The 18,769-nt window shown below is 46.9% G+C and overlaps 1 protein-coding gene across 1 annotated transcript in view; it reads left to right on the plus strand.

Moving 5' to 3' along the window:
- The first annotated feature begins 340 nt into the window (after positions 1 to 340).
- The window catches only part of LOC117740443 (receptor tyrosine-protein kinase erbB-4-like), a 100,472-nt gene continuing 82,043 nt past the window's right edge, over positions 341 to 18,769 (plus strand). Inside the window, exon 1 of the mRNA XM_034546856.1 lies at positions 341 to 446. Coding sequence (XP_034402747.1) covers positions 341 to 446 — 106 coding nt within the window. The remainder of the gene's footprint in view (positions 447 to 18,769) is intronic.

Genomic DNA, 18,769 nt, shown 5'->3' on the forward strand with positions numbered 1-18,769 from the left:
TAATAAACTGACAACACTATGAGAAAACTTTACCGTCATGTTTGCGTTGCATTTAACAGTTTAAAGGATTTAGTGAATTAACTATACAAGTGGTCTGACCTTCTCTAAGTACATCTGCATCTTGTGATTGTACTTCTTTTAATAACGTTGCAGCTCTGCATCACTGCTTTGTGTAATAACTGTTACTATCATAGGGGATGTTTTTCCCCAGCAGAAAGTAATAGCCCATAACCGCCCATTATTGCTATTCTAATTTTATTTTTATTTTTTTTAACCACGGAATGTGCTGCTTTGTAGTTCCCCCAATGCATTAATGGTGATTTATATATTACGGGGAGGGATGATGAGCGAGGAGATCTCTATCACACCTAGCGCCGCCCTTGCTGCCTCCGTACCTGTGCCCCCGCTTCCCCCACAGATACCCGGGGAGGAGGCGGACGCAGAGCGTGGGAGATGGTGCACATCTCTCTTTTGAACTTCACAGGAGTGAGGTGCTGCCGAAAACACTCCCAGGTGCAGATTTTTCTTAGATGTGAGGAGGAAGGGCAGGGAGTTCAGAGAGAGAGAGAGAGAAAGAGAGAAAGAGATAGGACAGGAGAAGGAGGGAGAGGAAGAGAAGAAAAAAAAGTGCTGGCGAAAGGGAAAGAAAGTGAGGGCGAGTGCACAAAGACTGGGAATGGATTTGTGTATCCTGCTGGGGGTGAAACGGTAAGCCACTTTCTATGTTTTGGTGGAAGTGGATTGATTTCCCCTTCGGTGACCTCTGTCTCACTCTGCTGTTACCGAGTGTGATACAAAAGTCTTTTAACCGGAGGTGGAATAGAAATGCGCCGGGCTGCTGCATTTGCGAACAGCCGATGAGTTCCAAATGTTCCGCGGCGGCGTGCAGAACGGAGTCAGAAAGGTATATCGGCCCGCAGGTGTGTGTGTGTGTAGTCTTCGTGGAAGCGCCAGCTTTTGATTACATGCCCGCCGGGCCCGATCCCCCCCCCCCCCCCCCCCCCCCCCCCAAAACAAACGGGTCAGAAAGAAACATGGTTTTTAATGCATCTTCTGCATTTCAAGTTTATACCATATCACAGCTGCTGAATTTAGTTGATTTTCTGGAATTTATTGTCAGGCAAAAAAAGCCTCGGTGAAGGCCGTTGATGTTTTATAATAATAATCATCATATTTTGTCTAAAAGTCTCATATGAGTCACTGGTTTCCCTTGACTCCTTGAAGTCCCCCGTGCGTTCTCCGTCCTCCCTCCACAGGTCACGTCGGCACGTCGGATCAGTGAAACATAAAATTAAAAAGGCTCTTAGCCTTTTGACATCCCCCCTCACAGGGCTCCAAAAGTTAATCTGTCCTCTGTTGAATTGAAATTAACGTGACCTTCCCCTTCGCAGCCTCCGTGTGCCACTGAACCCTTTAAATGGCACGCGATAGGCCGAGCGCTGTTTGCCTAAATGATACGAGCCGAACCCCCCGAGGCTCGGACGCAAACACAAATTACCTTTAAGAAGAGGAGGGAGGGGCGTCGCAGGTGAAGGTCGACGCAGCCGTCGGGCCCCCACGCGTCGGGGAAAAAAGGAAAAGGAAAAAATAAACTGCTCGGTGTAAATCTCCGAGACCGTAAAACTGGTTCTGTCTACACTGCCCACCCTCGTAAATTGGCATCTACCTGCCACCCCACCTGCGCACCAGGGTTACCCCCTCCACGTCCTCCACGTCCCCCCCGTCCCACCACCGGCTTCACACATGCTTTACGACAAGAAGATCAGAGCGCTAAATGGACGGCGGTGAGGGGATCGTAAATCGGCGAGGAACGGCGAGGGAGGCGGCTTCAGTTGACTCAAAGTGAAGTTTAGACGAAAACGACACAAACGACAAAAAAGATACAAATGACACAAACGATACAAATGACACAAACGACACAAACGATACAAATGACACAAACGATACAAACGACACAAACGATACAAACGACAAAAACGATACAAACGACAAAAAAGATACAAGCGATACAAACGATACAAACGACAAACGACACAAACGACAAAAAAGACACAAACGACACAAACGACAAAAAAGACACAAACGACACAAACGTCACAAACGACATAAAAGACACAAACGACACAAACGACATAAAAGACACAAACGACACAAACGACACAAACGACATAAAAGACACAAACGACACAAACGACACAAAAGACACAAACGACACAAACGACACAAACGACAAAAAAGACACAAACGACACAAACGATACAAACGACAAAAAAGATACAAGCGATACAAACGATACAAACGACAAACGACACAAACGACACAAACGACAAAAAAGACACAAACGACACAAACGTCACAAACGACATAAAAGACACAAACGTCACAAACGACATAAAAGACACAAACGACACAAACGACACAAAAGACACAAACGACACAAACGACAAAAAAGACACAAACGACACAAACGTCACAAACGACATAAAAGACACAAACGACACAAACGACAAAAAAGACACAAACGACACAAACGTCACAAACGACATAAAAGACACAAACGTCACAAACGACATAAAAGACACAAACGACACAAACGACAAAAAAGACACAAACGACACAAACGACATAAAAGACACAAACGTCACAAACGACATAAAAGACACAAACGACACAAACGACAAAAAAGACACAAACGACACAAACGACAAAAAAGACACAAACGACACAAACGTCACAAACGACATAAAAGACACAAACGACATAAAAGACACAAACGACACAAACGACATAAAAGACACAAACAACACAAACGTCACCAACGACATAAAAGACACAAACGACACAAACGACACAAACGACATAAAAGACACAAACGACACAAACGACACAAACGTCACAAACGACATAAAAGACACAAACGACACAAAAGTCACAAACGACATAAAAGACACAAACGACACAAACGACACAAACGTCACAAACGTCACAAACGTCACAAACAACATAAAAGACACAAACGACACAAGTGACACGTGACTTTCTTCTCTGCGACCAGCGGGACTTTGCGTCATCGAGCTACACACCTCACACACCTCACACACCTCCTGTACTGTCGATGAGAAAAATGGATTTCCTCCCAAAACGTTGCCGACGTTAACACCGTCCATATGTTGAAGCATTTGCTGATTAAACATCAATTCTCTGAAGTGACGGCGTCTCGTTAGCGCGAATGGTTGTTTGCGTTATCTCTACGCGTGTGTGTGTATGTGTGTGTGCGTGTGTGTGTGCGCCCCCCGCGGCTCGTGGATGGATGCAGATGTCCTCAGATTTCATTTCACTTTAATTAGGGCTCCTCAATTGAAAACATATTGAAATCATATCGACGGCCGTGTTTTTTTTTCTTCTTCACATTACCGGAGGATGTAATAAAAGGCGCCTTTCGAAACGAAGTACTGTTGCAATAAGGGCTGGCATGCAAATTCAAATTCAACATTAATTTAATCCACCTCCCCACCACCCGAAGGAGTCGGCGCTTCACTATATTGATTTGTGTCGCCATCTGTATTCTGGTGTTGTTCCCTCACATCAATACAGCTTGGATTCCCATGCATGTGTTAGATGACACGTCTACTGTAGTATTGTTCTCTATTTTGGGATCCTTTGGCTCAGGGATTCATTTACCTACAGCGGCCGATGGTGCTCACGCAAACTGTTTTCCGAGAAGCCGTTTTTCATCCTTTATGGGGCCATTCCATCAAAAACGCCCGTTTGAAAATAGACAAACTTTTTTTTAGAATTATGACACAGCTCTTTTCCACTTCTCCGGGCCTTGTGTTCAGGGTCGGCTTTGCATCCACGGAGGCACTTATTTTTTTTTATTTTGGGGGGGGGGGGGGGGGGGGGGGGGGGGGGGGGGGGGGGGGGGGGGGGGGGGGGGGGGGGGGGGGGGGGGGGGGGGGGGGGGGGGGGGGGGGGGGGGGGGGGGGGGGGGGGGGGGCGTTGAGAGATGGAAGAGCAGTTACGGCAACCCCATCTCATGGAGCATGTCAGGGTTCTCTGGGAGCCTTAAGAGCCTTGAAACAACCTCAGAAAGCTTTGGTAAACGATTGAATGGCATTGAAGGAACTTTTAGATTGAAAACGAATCGTTATGAGAACTCAGACCTGATCCTTCAATGGCTTCCCGACCCCAAACATGATTTGTCCCGGCAAACCAGTGCGCGACGTTCGACAACCCCACCTTCCGCCACCTTTACCTCCGCGGAAGTTGTTGGAAATTCCTTTGATTTTGACCCTGACCGAGCCAAAGCCGTTACGCAACAACCAAGGATGCAATCTTTTGTGCGTGTGTGTGTGTGTGTAAGCGCATACTGACCGGATCGGTTGATCCTGTGCTTAATGGATGGAACGGCCTGTGGTGCGCACTCAGGGGACTGAGGCATCAGCAGGTACAATAAACACAATTATAGTCCATTTAGAAAAGAAACACACACACACACACACACACACACACACACACAGTTATACGCCACGTTCTTTCTTTGCAAACAAGTCTTTTTTCCAGTTGCCACATTTCCTCCCGGATGCTCTCGTCTCTGTTGAAGCCTCACACTCACAGTTCTCACCTCACTATCCATCCATCCATTAAATGTATTATTTGTGAGGCCTCGTCCTCCATCCCGGGCCCAGCGCTCTCTTCCTCTTACTGAATCCGAATTTCCTAACCGTGTGAAAATATCTCATTTTCTCCCCTCAAGTGCGCCCCCTCCCCCCTTCGCGGTAGCAGGGAGGCTTGCTCACGTCTCCCGGGCCCTGCTGATTAAAACATCTCCCGTCTTAATTTCCCTCGCATTAACATCACACACACACACACACACACGCGCGCGCGCGTCTCAGACTTGTCGAACTTGGGTACGACTGCTGGAGTTTGACACAGTTTGCGTGTTGTCGCCCGTGCGCCTCTGTGCGTTCGGCGACGCGCTCGCAGACGTCTTCGCTTGGTGAGACCAACTCTCCCCACAAAGAGATTTCATGATTACAGGACTAACCCAGATACTTGGAGATGCATGAAGAAGAAGAAGAAGAAGAAGAAGAAGAAGGAAAAAAAAGCCGGGGCCCCGTTTGACAATCTGTGCATCAAATCTCACAAAAGCTTGACATTTTCTTGAACTTTCCGCTGGCCTGATCTGAAGATTTTCTCCCCGACGTCGGAGGGCGTGAGCAACGTGTCGAAACCCCATTAAAAAATGTCTGCTTGTGGTCGGGGGGGCCTTCGTTAGCGCGAGGATGCGGCCGCGTCGTTAGCGCCATGTTCTCCCTCGTCCGTCAGCGCATCCTTTATGGCACATTTCACTCCCAACTAGGTCATTCGGGTTTGCTCGGCAGATGGAATGGCCCGGCTTTCTCTACGCGGACGCACGATCACGCTCGCCCCTTCTAGTCTGTCCTCGTGAGGGGTAGCGCACGTGCACGCTACCCCTCACCCCCCCCCCCCCCCCCACCCGCTGAGACATGCGTTCTCTCTCGTGGGGTGGGGCGGAGCGTGGTAATCATGCCGCGGCACCTCTGGCAAGGCTAATTAAACCGCCACATCTGTGACTTATCACGCATCTGGAGCAGGTGGCGGCGTCGCCTGCAGAACCGCTCCCCCCTCCCTCCCCCCCCCCCCCCCCCTCCCTCACCCGCCGCCGCTACCTCGTTGCCACGCGGCTAAACAATGGCGGCAGCAAGGGCGCGCGCGCGACCGACCTCCCTCTCGGGCCTTTTTGTCTTTTTTTTGTTGTTTGATAGTTGAAAGTTGAGGGCGCGTGAACTTCTTAAAGTGGAATCCCTTTTAAGTCTCATTGTGTGAAATCACGAAGGGTGGGGGGGGGGGGGGGAGGTACTGACGGTGCTGAATCAACGCCAGCAGGAACAGCAGGCGCGTTTAATTACAGCGCTCTCCTGGGCAAACGCAAAGAAAGACCCCGGTGTCTTTATTTCCATGCATTTTATGATTGTGTAAACAAAAATAGCTTTTTCTTCTTTTTTCTCCTTTCTCCACCAATAAGGTCATTCACACCAGAGTCGGTGATACTTCCTGCGCTCCTCGCTTTTGATGTCTTTAATATTCAGCCGTAATCTGGATTCCAACGTCTTATGATTCCCCCCGCATCGCACTTTATCGTCTCTTTTCGCTGCTAAATTGTTATGGGATTTTCATATCATAATGACTTCCTGTTTGGGTAATTCTTGGCGACCCCGCCAGCCTCCACCGCCCCGTCCCCGGAGGCCCGATGACGTGTTCGTAACAAAGAGCTCGTTGCGGTTTGTAAATCAGATGCATGTCGTTCACACGTTTGTTTGTTTTTTTCTCGCATATGCAAAACAGGCAGCATGCATACCGGGGCGCATGGTCGCCGTGTGGCGCATGCACAATAAAAACAGAATGTTATTTTGCAACGCGACAGGAACACACAAACACACACACACACACACATAGAAACACACACTCAACCCGGTGAGTCCTTCGGGAGCCCCTGACAGCTCTGCCCCGAGCTTCCAATCCGTCTCAGGGAGCTCCGAACACCCAGTGCAATTACTCCTTCTTGCTGACTGCACCTGCACAACATAATTGAGAAGGCTACTGGGGGGCTTTGTCACTTAAGGTAAAGATGTAAAAGAAGAAAAAAAAAGAAGAAAATAAAGTGCCCCGGCTAAGCTGCAGAACTGCAGCGCGGGGGGGATATTGCACCTCAAACAGAGCGCGTGTCTGTCCATCAGGGCTTGTTTTGTGCGTGTTTACCGAAGGACGCGGCGTGAGGCCGGCGAGGCGAAGGGAATAACTTCTGCGTCGAATATAGAAGACCTGAAAGAACTATTCTGTCGAGATGGCTGAGAATATCAAATATTCATGCGCTGTCCGCCGGTCGGGTTTGTCTTTAAAAAAGGTTGGATAGACAGTTTTAATGATCAGAGATTTAATTAAGCTCCGGTGGTGCGACGTACGGCTGACTCGTGGAGACCGGGGAACGTGGAGGATCCCCCAGTCTTACTTTAATGAAACCAGCGGCAGGTCATTGTCTGTAATGAGGAAATTGACTTGGTCTTTTGTCTCATTCTATATGTAATGCGTGTGCGGGGAAGTTCCAGCGAAATGGAATGAAGTCAAACTATAATGTCTTTTTGTTCAAAGGGTCTTGAGTTTGGCTTTCCAAACAGTCGCCGGTCAGGAGCGTTAAACTCCTCTCCCGGATGAACGGTCTGGAATCATTTATGATGGTGTAGCTCGAGCTTTGAAATGAATTTGACTGAAATGTCTCTGGCAACCGTAAATTCCAGCTTCCTCCCGGTTCCAGTTCCACGCGGTGGGTTACCCCAGAACCCGGTGCCGAGGGGTTGGCATCGGAGAACCGAGCCATGTGGTTTGAAACACACGAGCTACACGTGTGTCCAAAATCTTCTAATCTTGTCAAAGTTGGGCGAGAAACCATGAGGGGGATCATCAGGGATTCATTCATTATAATTAATAAGGAATTTGCAAAAAAAGTTTGCAACCAGAAACAAAAGGATTTATTGTTTTGTTTCTGGTTGCAAACTTTTTTTTGCTATCGAGTACCACCGAGTTTCACTGGTAGTGGCAGCTAACTTAGCTTAGCACAAGTCTGTTGCATAGACATATATAGATAGATATTCATGAGCCAAAACGCCTCCCTCCTCCTTTGTCCTTTCCTCTTCTCACTCATCCTCTTCCTCCTCCCTCTATCCCACCTGTGAAAACATCCAACTTTCATCCCCCCTCAAGGCAGACTAAGCTCTTCCTCCATCTCCAAACTGCTCTCTCTTAGCCCCCCTCTCATTCCTTTGGGTCGCTCATCACTTGTGTGCGCTAACTCGCTCACACACCTTTCGGAGACACACACACACACACACATACACTCCCTCGTCACCTGTCAGCTCGGATGGAGAGCACCTTCCCGAGCTACCTAGCTGACGCCCACTCTCGCTTCTTTATGTCAAATCCCACCACACCGGAACAGGCATCGCCTCCGATATGAGTCACGTGACACTTCTCGTCACTCAGACGTGCTGTCACATCACGGTGGGAGAATTAGCAGGAAAAACCTTCTTTAGTTGTACTTTCAAATCCACCAGAACCGATTCCGAATGATAACAACAACAAAAAATGACTGCATTAACATAAATTAGCATTTGAAGGCTCGAGATCACAATTTGAAGGCTCGAGATCACAATTTGTGGCGTTCCTTGAAAAGTCGACTGATTTGTTTGCGTGTTATAAGACTTCTCCGAGCTTCTGCTTCATCCAAGCATGTGTGACTTCCAACTACTACACAAGACTTAGTCGGCACATAAGAGGACGACTGCACGCTGTGTGACATCCACCAATTGAGCTATTCGTTTTGACACCAGAATAAAGTTGTACATGAGTTTTATTAAAGAGCCGTGGGTTCCTTTCAAGTTCACAACCTCTCACTGCTGCTAACTCAGACGTCGTCAGGCATCCTTAAGAAAATTATCTTTGCTTTATAGTCAAAAGAAATGTAAAATGTATTTATATTTTTTATTAGCTGTTAAATCTTAAAATGCTAGTCGCATAAGTTAAGTGGCCTTTTGTGAAAAGCTATTTGAATTTCCTCTCACAAGGACAATACGTGTGTGTGTGTGTGTGTGTGTGTGTGTGTGTGTGTGTGTGTGTGTGTGTGTGTGTGTGTGTGTGTGTGTCGCATACACTTGACTTTGAGTGCTTGTCTATAGAATATTAAAGTCGGAACCGCTTTCGAGCTCTGAGGCGCCACTTCATTTAACATCCCATAAGAAAGTGCGTCCGCGATGACTTCAGGTAAATGATTTCTTCGACATCGCATCGAAGCGACTCATCAGCACAGCGGCGCGTGTGTGTGTGTTTTTTCTTCTTTCCTTTTCACAGCGGTCGCGTTAACGTCGTCGTTTGGAAAAAAAAAGGTCGAGCTTCACTTTCGTAACTCCGCCCACTGAAAGCGTACGAGGTCGAATATGAGTGGCAGGCGTTAAAAAAGAAAAGGGACATTTCACCTTTTCTGACAGCAAAAATTAACTAACTTTCATGTTCAACAGCTACTTTTTGGATAATCTCGTGGAACTCGGGAAGAAAAAAGTAAAAAACTGCGTCTATTTTTGAGCCGCTCTCACTCTTTCGGCTAGAAAATGTACTTTTTTTTTCCGGATACGTCGTGAGCTCCACTGAGGTGGACGGACGTTTGGTGGAATTATTCACCGGCTCCCTTGAATTCATTGCCCCCCCCCCCCCCCCCCCCCCCCCCTCAATGAGCAATAACCGTCCCTCAGTTAACGCGCAGAGCAATAACCCATTTAATTTCATAATTATCGATCGCTTTTTGATAGCCACGCACGAAAAGGTCAGGACGAGTTCTTTTTTCCTGTCTTCTTTTTGCTCGGTTGGCGAATGTGAACGCCGGGGAAGAGGATGGAGACGCACAAACACACACACACACACGCGCGCACACACACACACACAACGCACGTGTCTACCAAACACACGCACAACCAGACGAGGAGAATCACACTTACGCGCACAGGGTTTTTTTTCTCTCCACAGTACTAGAAAACTGCTTCTTACTGCAAGAAACACGCACCCACTCACATTTCAGACATGCAGGCAGACACACACATTTAAAAGAAAAAACACACACACACACACAGAGAGAGAGAGAGAGCGCTTATTTTTCATGGCTGTTCATGATCATTTTATTATGCGTCGCAGCAGCTCTATTTTCATCTCGGTGTCGGCTCCCTCGCAGCTCACGGGCCTTTGTGTGTCTTGTGCTCTTTTTTTTTTGTGTGTGTTTGGCTTTTCTTCTCCTCACTTCACGCCGTCCATTTGTCTTCGTTCTGCCGTCTGTGGATGGAGAATGGAAGCTGCTACTTTTCAGTTTTAATAAAAAAAAAAAGCTTTGAAGGACGATCGAGAGGTACTCTTCTTCTTCTTCTTCTTCTTCTTCTTCTGCTTTTACAACTGACGGCTGTCCTCTGAGGCCACTCGTGAATGCTAAAAAGGCCAAATCAAGCCCATGAGTGAATGCAAAATTAATCCCATAACACAAGCGTATACGAGAGTATTACAAGAGTAAAATATCGCCATGAAACGACAGCCGAGGGCAGCACACATTATCAACAAACACTGTTATGTAAAAGGAAAAAATAGAGAACAAACGTGCTGTAAAAACGCATACAAACGATACCATAATACCATCCCTCCTCACCCTGTCACACCCACAATTCCTGACTCATCAGACACTATTGTCATGCACCCACAGTCGGCGGTGCGCGGGGCTAAATTATTGGCCCCTTTTTAATAAGGCTATGGATCGCTTGAGCAATGGCGCCGCCGTTGATTATATTGAAAGCCTGTTGTTTTATATCCTCGCGAATGTCAGATTTCTGCTATTTACATCCCTCAACTCCCGCACGCCAGTGAATGGCTATTGATTTGGCCCCGGAGATGAATGGGAGTGACCCGCGTGGAATTAAAAAAAAAACCCCAAAAAAGGGTGTCGAGAGGAGGAAGGCGGGGGGGGGAGGGGGGACATCAGGGGTATTGTATTTCGTCCCAAAACGGCGATCACTGAGATCCCACTTGACTTGGGCGAGGCGTCCATCTTGGGAGGCTCTGTAAACAAAATAGTTCCATATTTCGCTCCCGGCTCCGTTTTATTTTCTCCCGACGGACCGTGATTCATCTCCCAGATGTGGCGTGCTGTTTGAAGCCGTTGCCGTGTGTGTGTGTGTGTGTGTGTGTGTGTGTGTGTGTGTGTGAGTGCGTGTGTGTGTTTTTTCCCGTCCCGTTGCCTCCATTGAATTGTCGCGCCTGCGGCTACAATCGGTGGTCAAGAGCCAGACTGCAGCTCTCTCTGTTCCAAGCCTTCGTTTTGGATTCTTTTAAAGGAACGCAGACCGCCTCTCTTCTACTTTCTTTAGACATCAACAATCCGGGATGTTCAAAGCGTCACAGCGGTTATTTTTTTTCTTCAAATGGAAGGATGAGACGAACCGACGTCTTTGTCGACGTCCTCCGTGGGTTATTTTCTTTTTTTGAGTCGTCATCCTTTTTATTATTTCCCAAACATGACACGTCTCTTTAGCTTTAGCTCAACACGAGGTCCCATTCGTAGGATCGGTTGATCATTTTTCAATCCAAAGAAGTTTGTGTGTGTCGCTGATTATTTCGTAGCACTTAATGCAAAAAACAAACACTTTTTATAACCCTTGAATACCTGTGATGATAAAAGCTTGACATCGAGCTTTAATCAAAGAGCCGACAACCCGACTTGATTAAATGTCCCCTTTGGCTCTGGGGAATTATATTTGGCACGTCGCACTATTTCATAACTGATTGTAATTGTTAGCTTACATCCTTTGAATGTTACGTGAAAGGAAACTTTAATAATCATGCGAGTAATTTTTTTCCCCTTCACTTGTTCCCACTTCTTTAGCGTTGGTTATGCTGCTCTTCTTTGTCTAATATATATATATTTTATTTTATTTTTTACACGGTTGGTATTGCTATTTTTCTGTGTTTTTCTGACATCTTACCGTAGAGTCTTTCATACGCTGGCCCAAAAACTTTGCGACTATGGACGCATTTGATTTTTGGTAATGCAGATTTTGAAAAGCGAGGGATGGAGTGACGGAGGAGGAGAGAAGAGGGACCGGGTCAGGATCGAACAGCGAGGTTGGGAAAAATATGAAGGGGAAAAAAAAACAGGAAGCAGAGTGGAAAAAAATAAAATAAAAAGATGACAGGAACGGAATGAGACGGAGGGAGGGAGGGAGGAAGGAAGGAAGGAAGGAAGGGAGGGAGGGAGGGAGGGAGGCCAGCGCACGGATTGATGAATGACATTTTTGATTCTCTCAGCAATAAAGTGTGTCCCCAGACACAGGCTGTCTGGGTTTAGATGGAGGCCGTCACACTGAAGGGCTCATTTGCCTTTCAGTTGCTCATTACGTCCAACCCAAACTTATTTCACACTAACACACACACACCCCGACCCCCCCCACTCTTAGTGTATGTGTGTGTGTGTGTGTGTTTACACGCAGGATGTTTGCGTGTGTGCGGCGCTGACAATGTGGACGGCGTCTGCAGGCGCGTGAGTTTCATTATCTCTCCGGCACGTTCACTTCATTTCGTGGCACAATTTGTACGGCAACTGCCGGGTTTGGAATGACTAAAGTTCGGCAATTGTGCACGACGTGGACACACAGACACACACACACACACACACACACACACACACACACAGACACACACGCATATAATAAGATTTACAAACGGAGAGCGAACGCAAAACGCACTCGAACAAGCACAAATAAGCGTGCACACACACACACACACACACACAGACACACACACACACACACACACACACACAGACACACAGACACACACACATATAATAAGATTTACAAACGGAGAGCGAACGCAAAACGCACTCGAACAAGCACAAATAAGCGTGCACACACACACACACACACAGACACACACACACACACAGACACACTGCATCCATCTTTACACATTTCCTAGCGCTGGTACAGAAACACACAGGCCTCATGGCATTAATGTTCTCGAACCTTCCTTCATAATGATTTCTCCCATATGGTTCATACTAATATTCTGCTCGGAGCCAACTCACTAGAGCTGACACACGCGCACACACACACACACACACACACACACACACACACACACACACACACACACACACACACACACACACACACACACACACACACACACACACACACACACACGCATGATCACAGGCAGCCCTTCTGTGCTACATTAACTACAAACCTCATTTCCCCACAAAGAGAAGCCACCGGCTGAAAATTGGCTAGAACGAGTCATTAAACCTGTGTTTGACACATACACACACACACACACGCACACATGCACACAGACACATCTGTTATACAAATGACCCGCCATCCCCCCCCACCTGTGTCAGTGTAGCAGGTGATATCCCAGCGCCCGCTGAGAAATGATTGCCCTTTTGATGGAGGAGGGCTAGTTTCATGTGCATTTGTGAGTCCTGACACTCGGGCCTGTTGAGTGCATTTCATGACGCGTCGCAGACACGCACGGGGATCGACAGGAAGAGGACCAAGGATGCAGGGGAATGCAACCCCCCCCCCCCCCCCCCCCCCCCCCCCCCCCCCCGTGAGAGATCTGAAGCGGTGTGTACGGTAGAGGAAGTGATGCAGACAGGTTAAATAAAGGGGAAAAGATCCAGAAAAGAGCTGCGAATACCAGTGAAGGACAAGAGGGATAAGGAGGTGGGAAGTAGAGCTACAGGGTGGCATTCGGTGGGCATGGGAGGGGAAGGGACTCCTGCTGCGATAGGATTGATGGCCCTGGACCCCCGCTGGCCCCCGGATCAGCCACCCGGAGCTGTCCGGGACAATTTGAAGTAAGACTCCTGGGGGAAGTGGGGACGCCCTAATAAGCAAAAACTAAGGAAAGTTCCTCTCGTGTGTGATGGCCTATTATCTGTCAGAATGGAGTCTGTGGTCCATGTCATTGTATTTTTGACTGTTTTAATTTTAAAATGCCTCTATTTCTATTACTTTGTGTTTCATCTTCAACTGTCAGTGTTGTTTTTTTTACATCCGGGCCCTCTGATTGGCTGAGCATGGCTGGAACAGAAGGACGACGGACTTTGTGTTTCGCTAACTGAATAAGCTCCTTTCAAAGACTTTCTTTTTTTCTTCTTGGCCTTCACCAACAGAGACCACACATTTTTAAAAAAGGGTCATTTGTAGTTGTTTTTTTTTACTGTTCCTGGATCAGCAAACCGGCTTTTAGGGGCGAGCATGAGGAGAGGAAGGCTGAGTCGCTTCGGCATTTCCTGTTTTGCAAAAAAAAAAAAAAAAACGAAACAAAGTTAGAAAACTACTTCTTCAGTTTGCTTTAGCATAATTGTTTCGTTACGCTTCACATGATACAGTTATTGCTTGTAAAACCGGTCCATGGATCCAGTCATGCTAAATAAACTGAGCAGGGGCCGAATTCTCTAAATGTGAAGGGAATTGTTTCACCTCACACATAAAAGCTTACAAGGCCTCACACTGAGCTGTTATATGTGTTTGAAGAGTTCCATTGACAGCAAAAACTTATTAAAAATATACTGAAATATGCCGAAATATCATAATTGAGATGTAAAAATCCATTTTATTCACCAAGGGCAACCTGCTAACCGCTAAACAAGTAAGTTTTATTTGACCTATCAGTCATTTTGTACGAGAAGGTTATTTTTAGGATGGTGGTGGTGGTAGTGATGATGATGATGATGATGATGATGATGATGGTGGTGGTGGTGGTGGTGGTGGTAGTAGTGGTGGTAGTAGTGAGTGATGAGTGAAATGAAGGCTGGTAGGCCCAGTAATAACCATCCACCACTGATGGGATCCAGGCTCCCGGCTGTATGAAGCCGTGTGTGTGTGTGTGTGTGTGTGTGTGTGTGTGTGTGTGTGTGTGTGTGTGTGTGTGTGTGTGTGTGTGTGTGTGTGTGTGTGTGTGTGTGTGTGTGTGTGTGTGTGTGTGTGTGTGTGTGTGTGTGTGTGTGTGTGTGTGTGTGTGTGTGTGTGTGTGTGTGTGTGTGTGTGTGTGTGATTAAGGGATGGATAGTGGCTTCTATTGGATCTGCAGCTCCGAGTGGAGGAGTTTTCAGTCACATGCTGTAAATCCATGACTCGGGAAGATTCTGGGAGTTTTCATATGTTATAAGTGCACGATTGTCACAGAAATTGTTGCTGAGTGATTCGAATGCTCGTCGTGTGCAGATTTGTCAAATTCATAATTGGGAAAGATTAATCGAAAGGTGACTGACAGGAGTACCAAATGTGAACAAGCCCCCCGACTTCTAGTCGCTCATAGTGTTGAGCACGAAGAGAGACAGAAGAAGACTTTTAGAGCATTTGATTGTTTTGGAGTGTGTGTGTGCATGTTATTACAATATCAGCAGCAACAGAGAGAGAGAGAGAGAGAGAGACTGATTACAGCCAACTGGCATGATGAGCCTTCTGCGTGCATATGAAAGACAGCTAAATGAGACACAATATATATTTAATATACAATATCCCTTCAGGCCCCGCGGCGCTGGTGGCCCTCCCCTTCACAACATGCCACGACAACATTGGTTGAGTGACAAATACTAACAGTCCCTGATCATGAAAAACTACCTTTTATTTTATTTCTATTCCAGAACTTTTCAGAATGTTGCAATTTTCCTGTATTTTTCTGCAATAACCATTCATGTAATTTGGAATTTAACTGCCTGTATAGTCTTTTTTTTTATTGCACGTGGAGTATGATGCATCCATGTGTCGAGTTACCGCGAATGCAAATGGAAGAGAAAAATAAAAAAGGATGAAAAGTAAAAAAAAAAAAAAGGCGAGACGGGAGGAATGATGGAGAGATGACGGGAGGACGAGAAACGCGATGAAGAGAGCAGACGAATAAGAAGCCGAGGAGGAGGAACAAAAATCAAATGTGCGGTGGAAGAAGAGATGACGTGAGAGATGAGGACGAGCGCCGCTCGACGTGTCGGATCAGAAACGGGCTCCATGCAGAATCCAGCGTGAACACACCGCGCACGTGCACGTGCACGTGTTTTTTTTATTTGTTTTAAAACGCCAGGATGCTCCCTCATTGTTGCTCAACTCCTTTCCAGGAAGAATGAGACCGGATTAAGTTGTAATTCAATTTAGGGAGATTAAATTCAGCCAGTTTCAGCTAAAGGCGACAAACTGGGTTATGGAGCTTAGAAGTATTTCTTTTTTTTACTCAATGCATATGCACGTGTAACCACACACACACACACACACACACACACACACACACACACAATGGCGCACACGAGCAGAGACATACAATGCACGCACTCCCATCTGTATTTGAAGTGGACCGGAAAAACAATCGTCACTGCCCATAAAGTCTTTCTATTCCTTATTGCTCATTATCTTTTTGTTATAAAAACACGGATGCCGTGCACGTGAACGAGGAAAGCGACCGGGTGGGGAAGACGTTGAGGCTTTTTGGGAGTCTGCTGGACTGCTGATCCCCGAGAACGACTTATTCTTTTGTTGGCTGCTTTTTTAAAAATGTTTTGTTCCCCTCTGTTGCATTCAATTCCCTTTTCCCCTGTAACCCGTTTCTTACTTTTCTTCTGTGTTTCTTGTAATTCTTTCATGTGGAATGTAGAACTCGATGACATAAATACCATCGTCAGACTTGTTGGAGGGTTAAGTTTAGTCTAACTTCAGGTTCTCCAGGTTTTCCCCCCCCATGTTTGAATTTTGAATAATTGAGCTGGACGAAGACACAACTGTAGAGCTACCACACACACACACACACACACACACACACACACCGGTGCTGTCAAGTGGACATGGCCCTGTGTCACCCGGTGCATTAACGGGGGAAAAAGGCAACGGCTCAATACTTTGTCCTCCGCTCAGAGAGTGAAGAATTGGAGGGAGGGCTGAGACCGAGGAATAGATGGCTAAGGGCAGAGAAAAGGAAATTAAGAAGAGAGAGAATGATAGAGAGAGAGAGAGAGAGGTAGAGCAGATGGACCCAGACACTTTCAAAATGAGCCCGGAGAAAAGAGCATTTACAGTAGAGCGTGGCAATATGAATGCTAATGCTCCTGGACGTCATTCCCACTCAAAAACAAACACAAGATTGTCTCTCTCTCGCTCTTTCAATTCTATTTCCCTTGCCTTGCTTTACCTTGCTTACTCACCCTGAAGGAGGGACCAGTTCTATCTGTGTCTGTGTCTGTGTCTGTGTGTGTGTGTGTGTGTGTGTGTGTGTGTGTGTGTGTGTGTGTGTGTGTGTGTGTGTGTGTGTGTGTGTGTGTGTGTGTGTGTGTGTGTGTGTGTGTGTGTGTGTGTGTGTGTGTGTGTGTGTGCGTGTGCGTGTGCGTGCGCTGCCGGTTGATATTGGCTTTCTTGAGAGTTGTTTTCCCCCCCCCTCGCCGTTCACCTCTCCCCTCTGATCTTTTATCAGCACACAGACATAAACTCACGCACACACCAGCGAGGAGGTTTCAATAACAGATTATTACAGACGCCCGCTAACCTTTTCATATCCGCACATGGATCAGGATCTACACACACACACACACACGCACGCACACACACGTTTATCGATCTGACCAATTTTAGATCCTCGCAGACTTCCTCTGAGTTTGTAGCCGCACACGCATCGTTTCATCTAATAAGTCACCCGTGTGCGGTCAGCAAATCTCATTTATCGCCGTGGCTCAGGTCCCCACTCTGCCATTCGGTCCCGCACAGCGAGTACCCACAGCAATATGGAGGATCACCGAGGAGGGGGAGCGCGCTCATCTTTGCCGAGCCAACGATCCATATAGCAATATGGGAATTTACGAGCTCTCAGTGTTGTTCAATAAAAGGGGGCGAGTTCAACTATGCAACAGCCCATTGGTCCTCTTTTTTGTTCCTCTTCAGGTTTATTTAAGGTGAGAAAAAGGTGAAATGCTGACGAGGCTACCGCAGAAGGAAATGATATCCATAACTTTTAATGAAGCTAGAACAAACCAATATCCACCATGACATCCTTCCATCAACCAATCAGCAACTTCTAGCGACGTCCTCTCTAGCTCCATATTCAAAGCCCGCCCACTTTGGAGCGCTCCAATCAGACGCAAGGCACCCATAGGTGCTCGGAGCCCTGAGAGCGGAGCAGTTTGACATTGGAGGCATATAAAAATGGAGAAAGATTGACAGCTGAAGGATAACCTGATAAAGACAGAGGGACCTGAAGTGTTTCTAACAGGGACCACGACACGTTCCCATAAAGGCCTCAGTGAAGTGATGTAAACACGGAGGTAAAGTGCATATATTTAATCTGATACTATGAGCTACACTTCTCAAGACCTCCAGGCCATAATGTTGCAATTTCTGGGCAGTTATTACTTGCACAAGCGCAAAGAGGAAACTCTTGAAAAATGCAACAACGCGTTGAGTTAACAAATATAACCAAACCGGTCGACATTGGCAAAAGTGAAGAAAAAAAACAACTGATTTTTAAAAACCGAGACGGAGACCCAAACCCGAACTTTAATGAGCACTTTAATTACACGGAGCCAAACACGCACACACACACACACACACACACACACACACGCACACACACACACACACACACACACACACACACACACCTCCAGCCATGCCCGCGGTAACGGAGCGACGGTGCCAGCTGAGCGGAGCAGATGGTAGCGGGGCCGAGGATTGGGAGGCTGGCTGGCTGGTTGACTGGCTGGTTGACTGGCTGGCTGGTTGGCTGGCTGGCTGGCTGGCTGGCTGGTGGAAAAAGGGCTGGCGGGGACAGAGAGAGTGCTTGATGGGTGGTAACTAATTACAGTCGATTGCTATGCCCTTAATTATAAGCGCCACGCGGACAAACACAATGATTTCAAGGATCTATATGTTTTAATGTCGGCGTTGACATGATTGTTGTTGTTGTTGTTGTTGTGTGTGTGAGGCTACAGACTACTACTTTCTAATTGCCTGGCCTTCCCCAACACACCAAGAGAGCTGTTTCCACTCACTCTATAATATCTTTAAAGTCTCGTAATCTCAAGAGCAGAGTAAAAGTCTCCGAGTGAAACCCTCGGTAAAGGTCAACCGATGCAATTTGAATATCTTTGATTAAACGGCGTGCCGGTGCCAGACCCAGACTG

This window comes from Cyclopterus lumpus, chromosome 2 (genome assembly GCF_009769545.1).
Source record: "Cyclopterus lumpus isolate fCycLum1 chromosome 2, fCycLum1.pri, whole genome shotgun sequence".
NCBI lineage: Eukaryota > Metazoa > Chordata > Actinopteri > Perciformes > Cyclopteridae > Cyclopterus > Cyclopterus lumpus.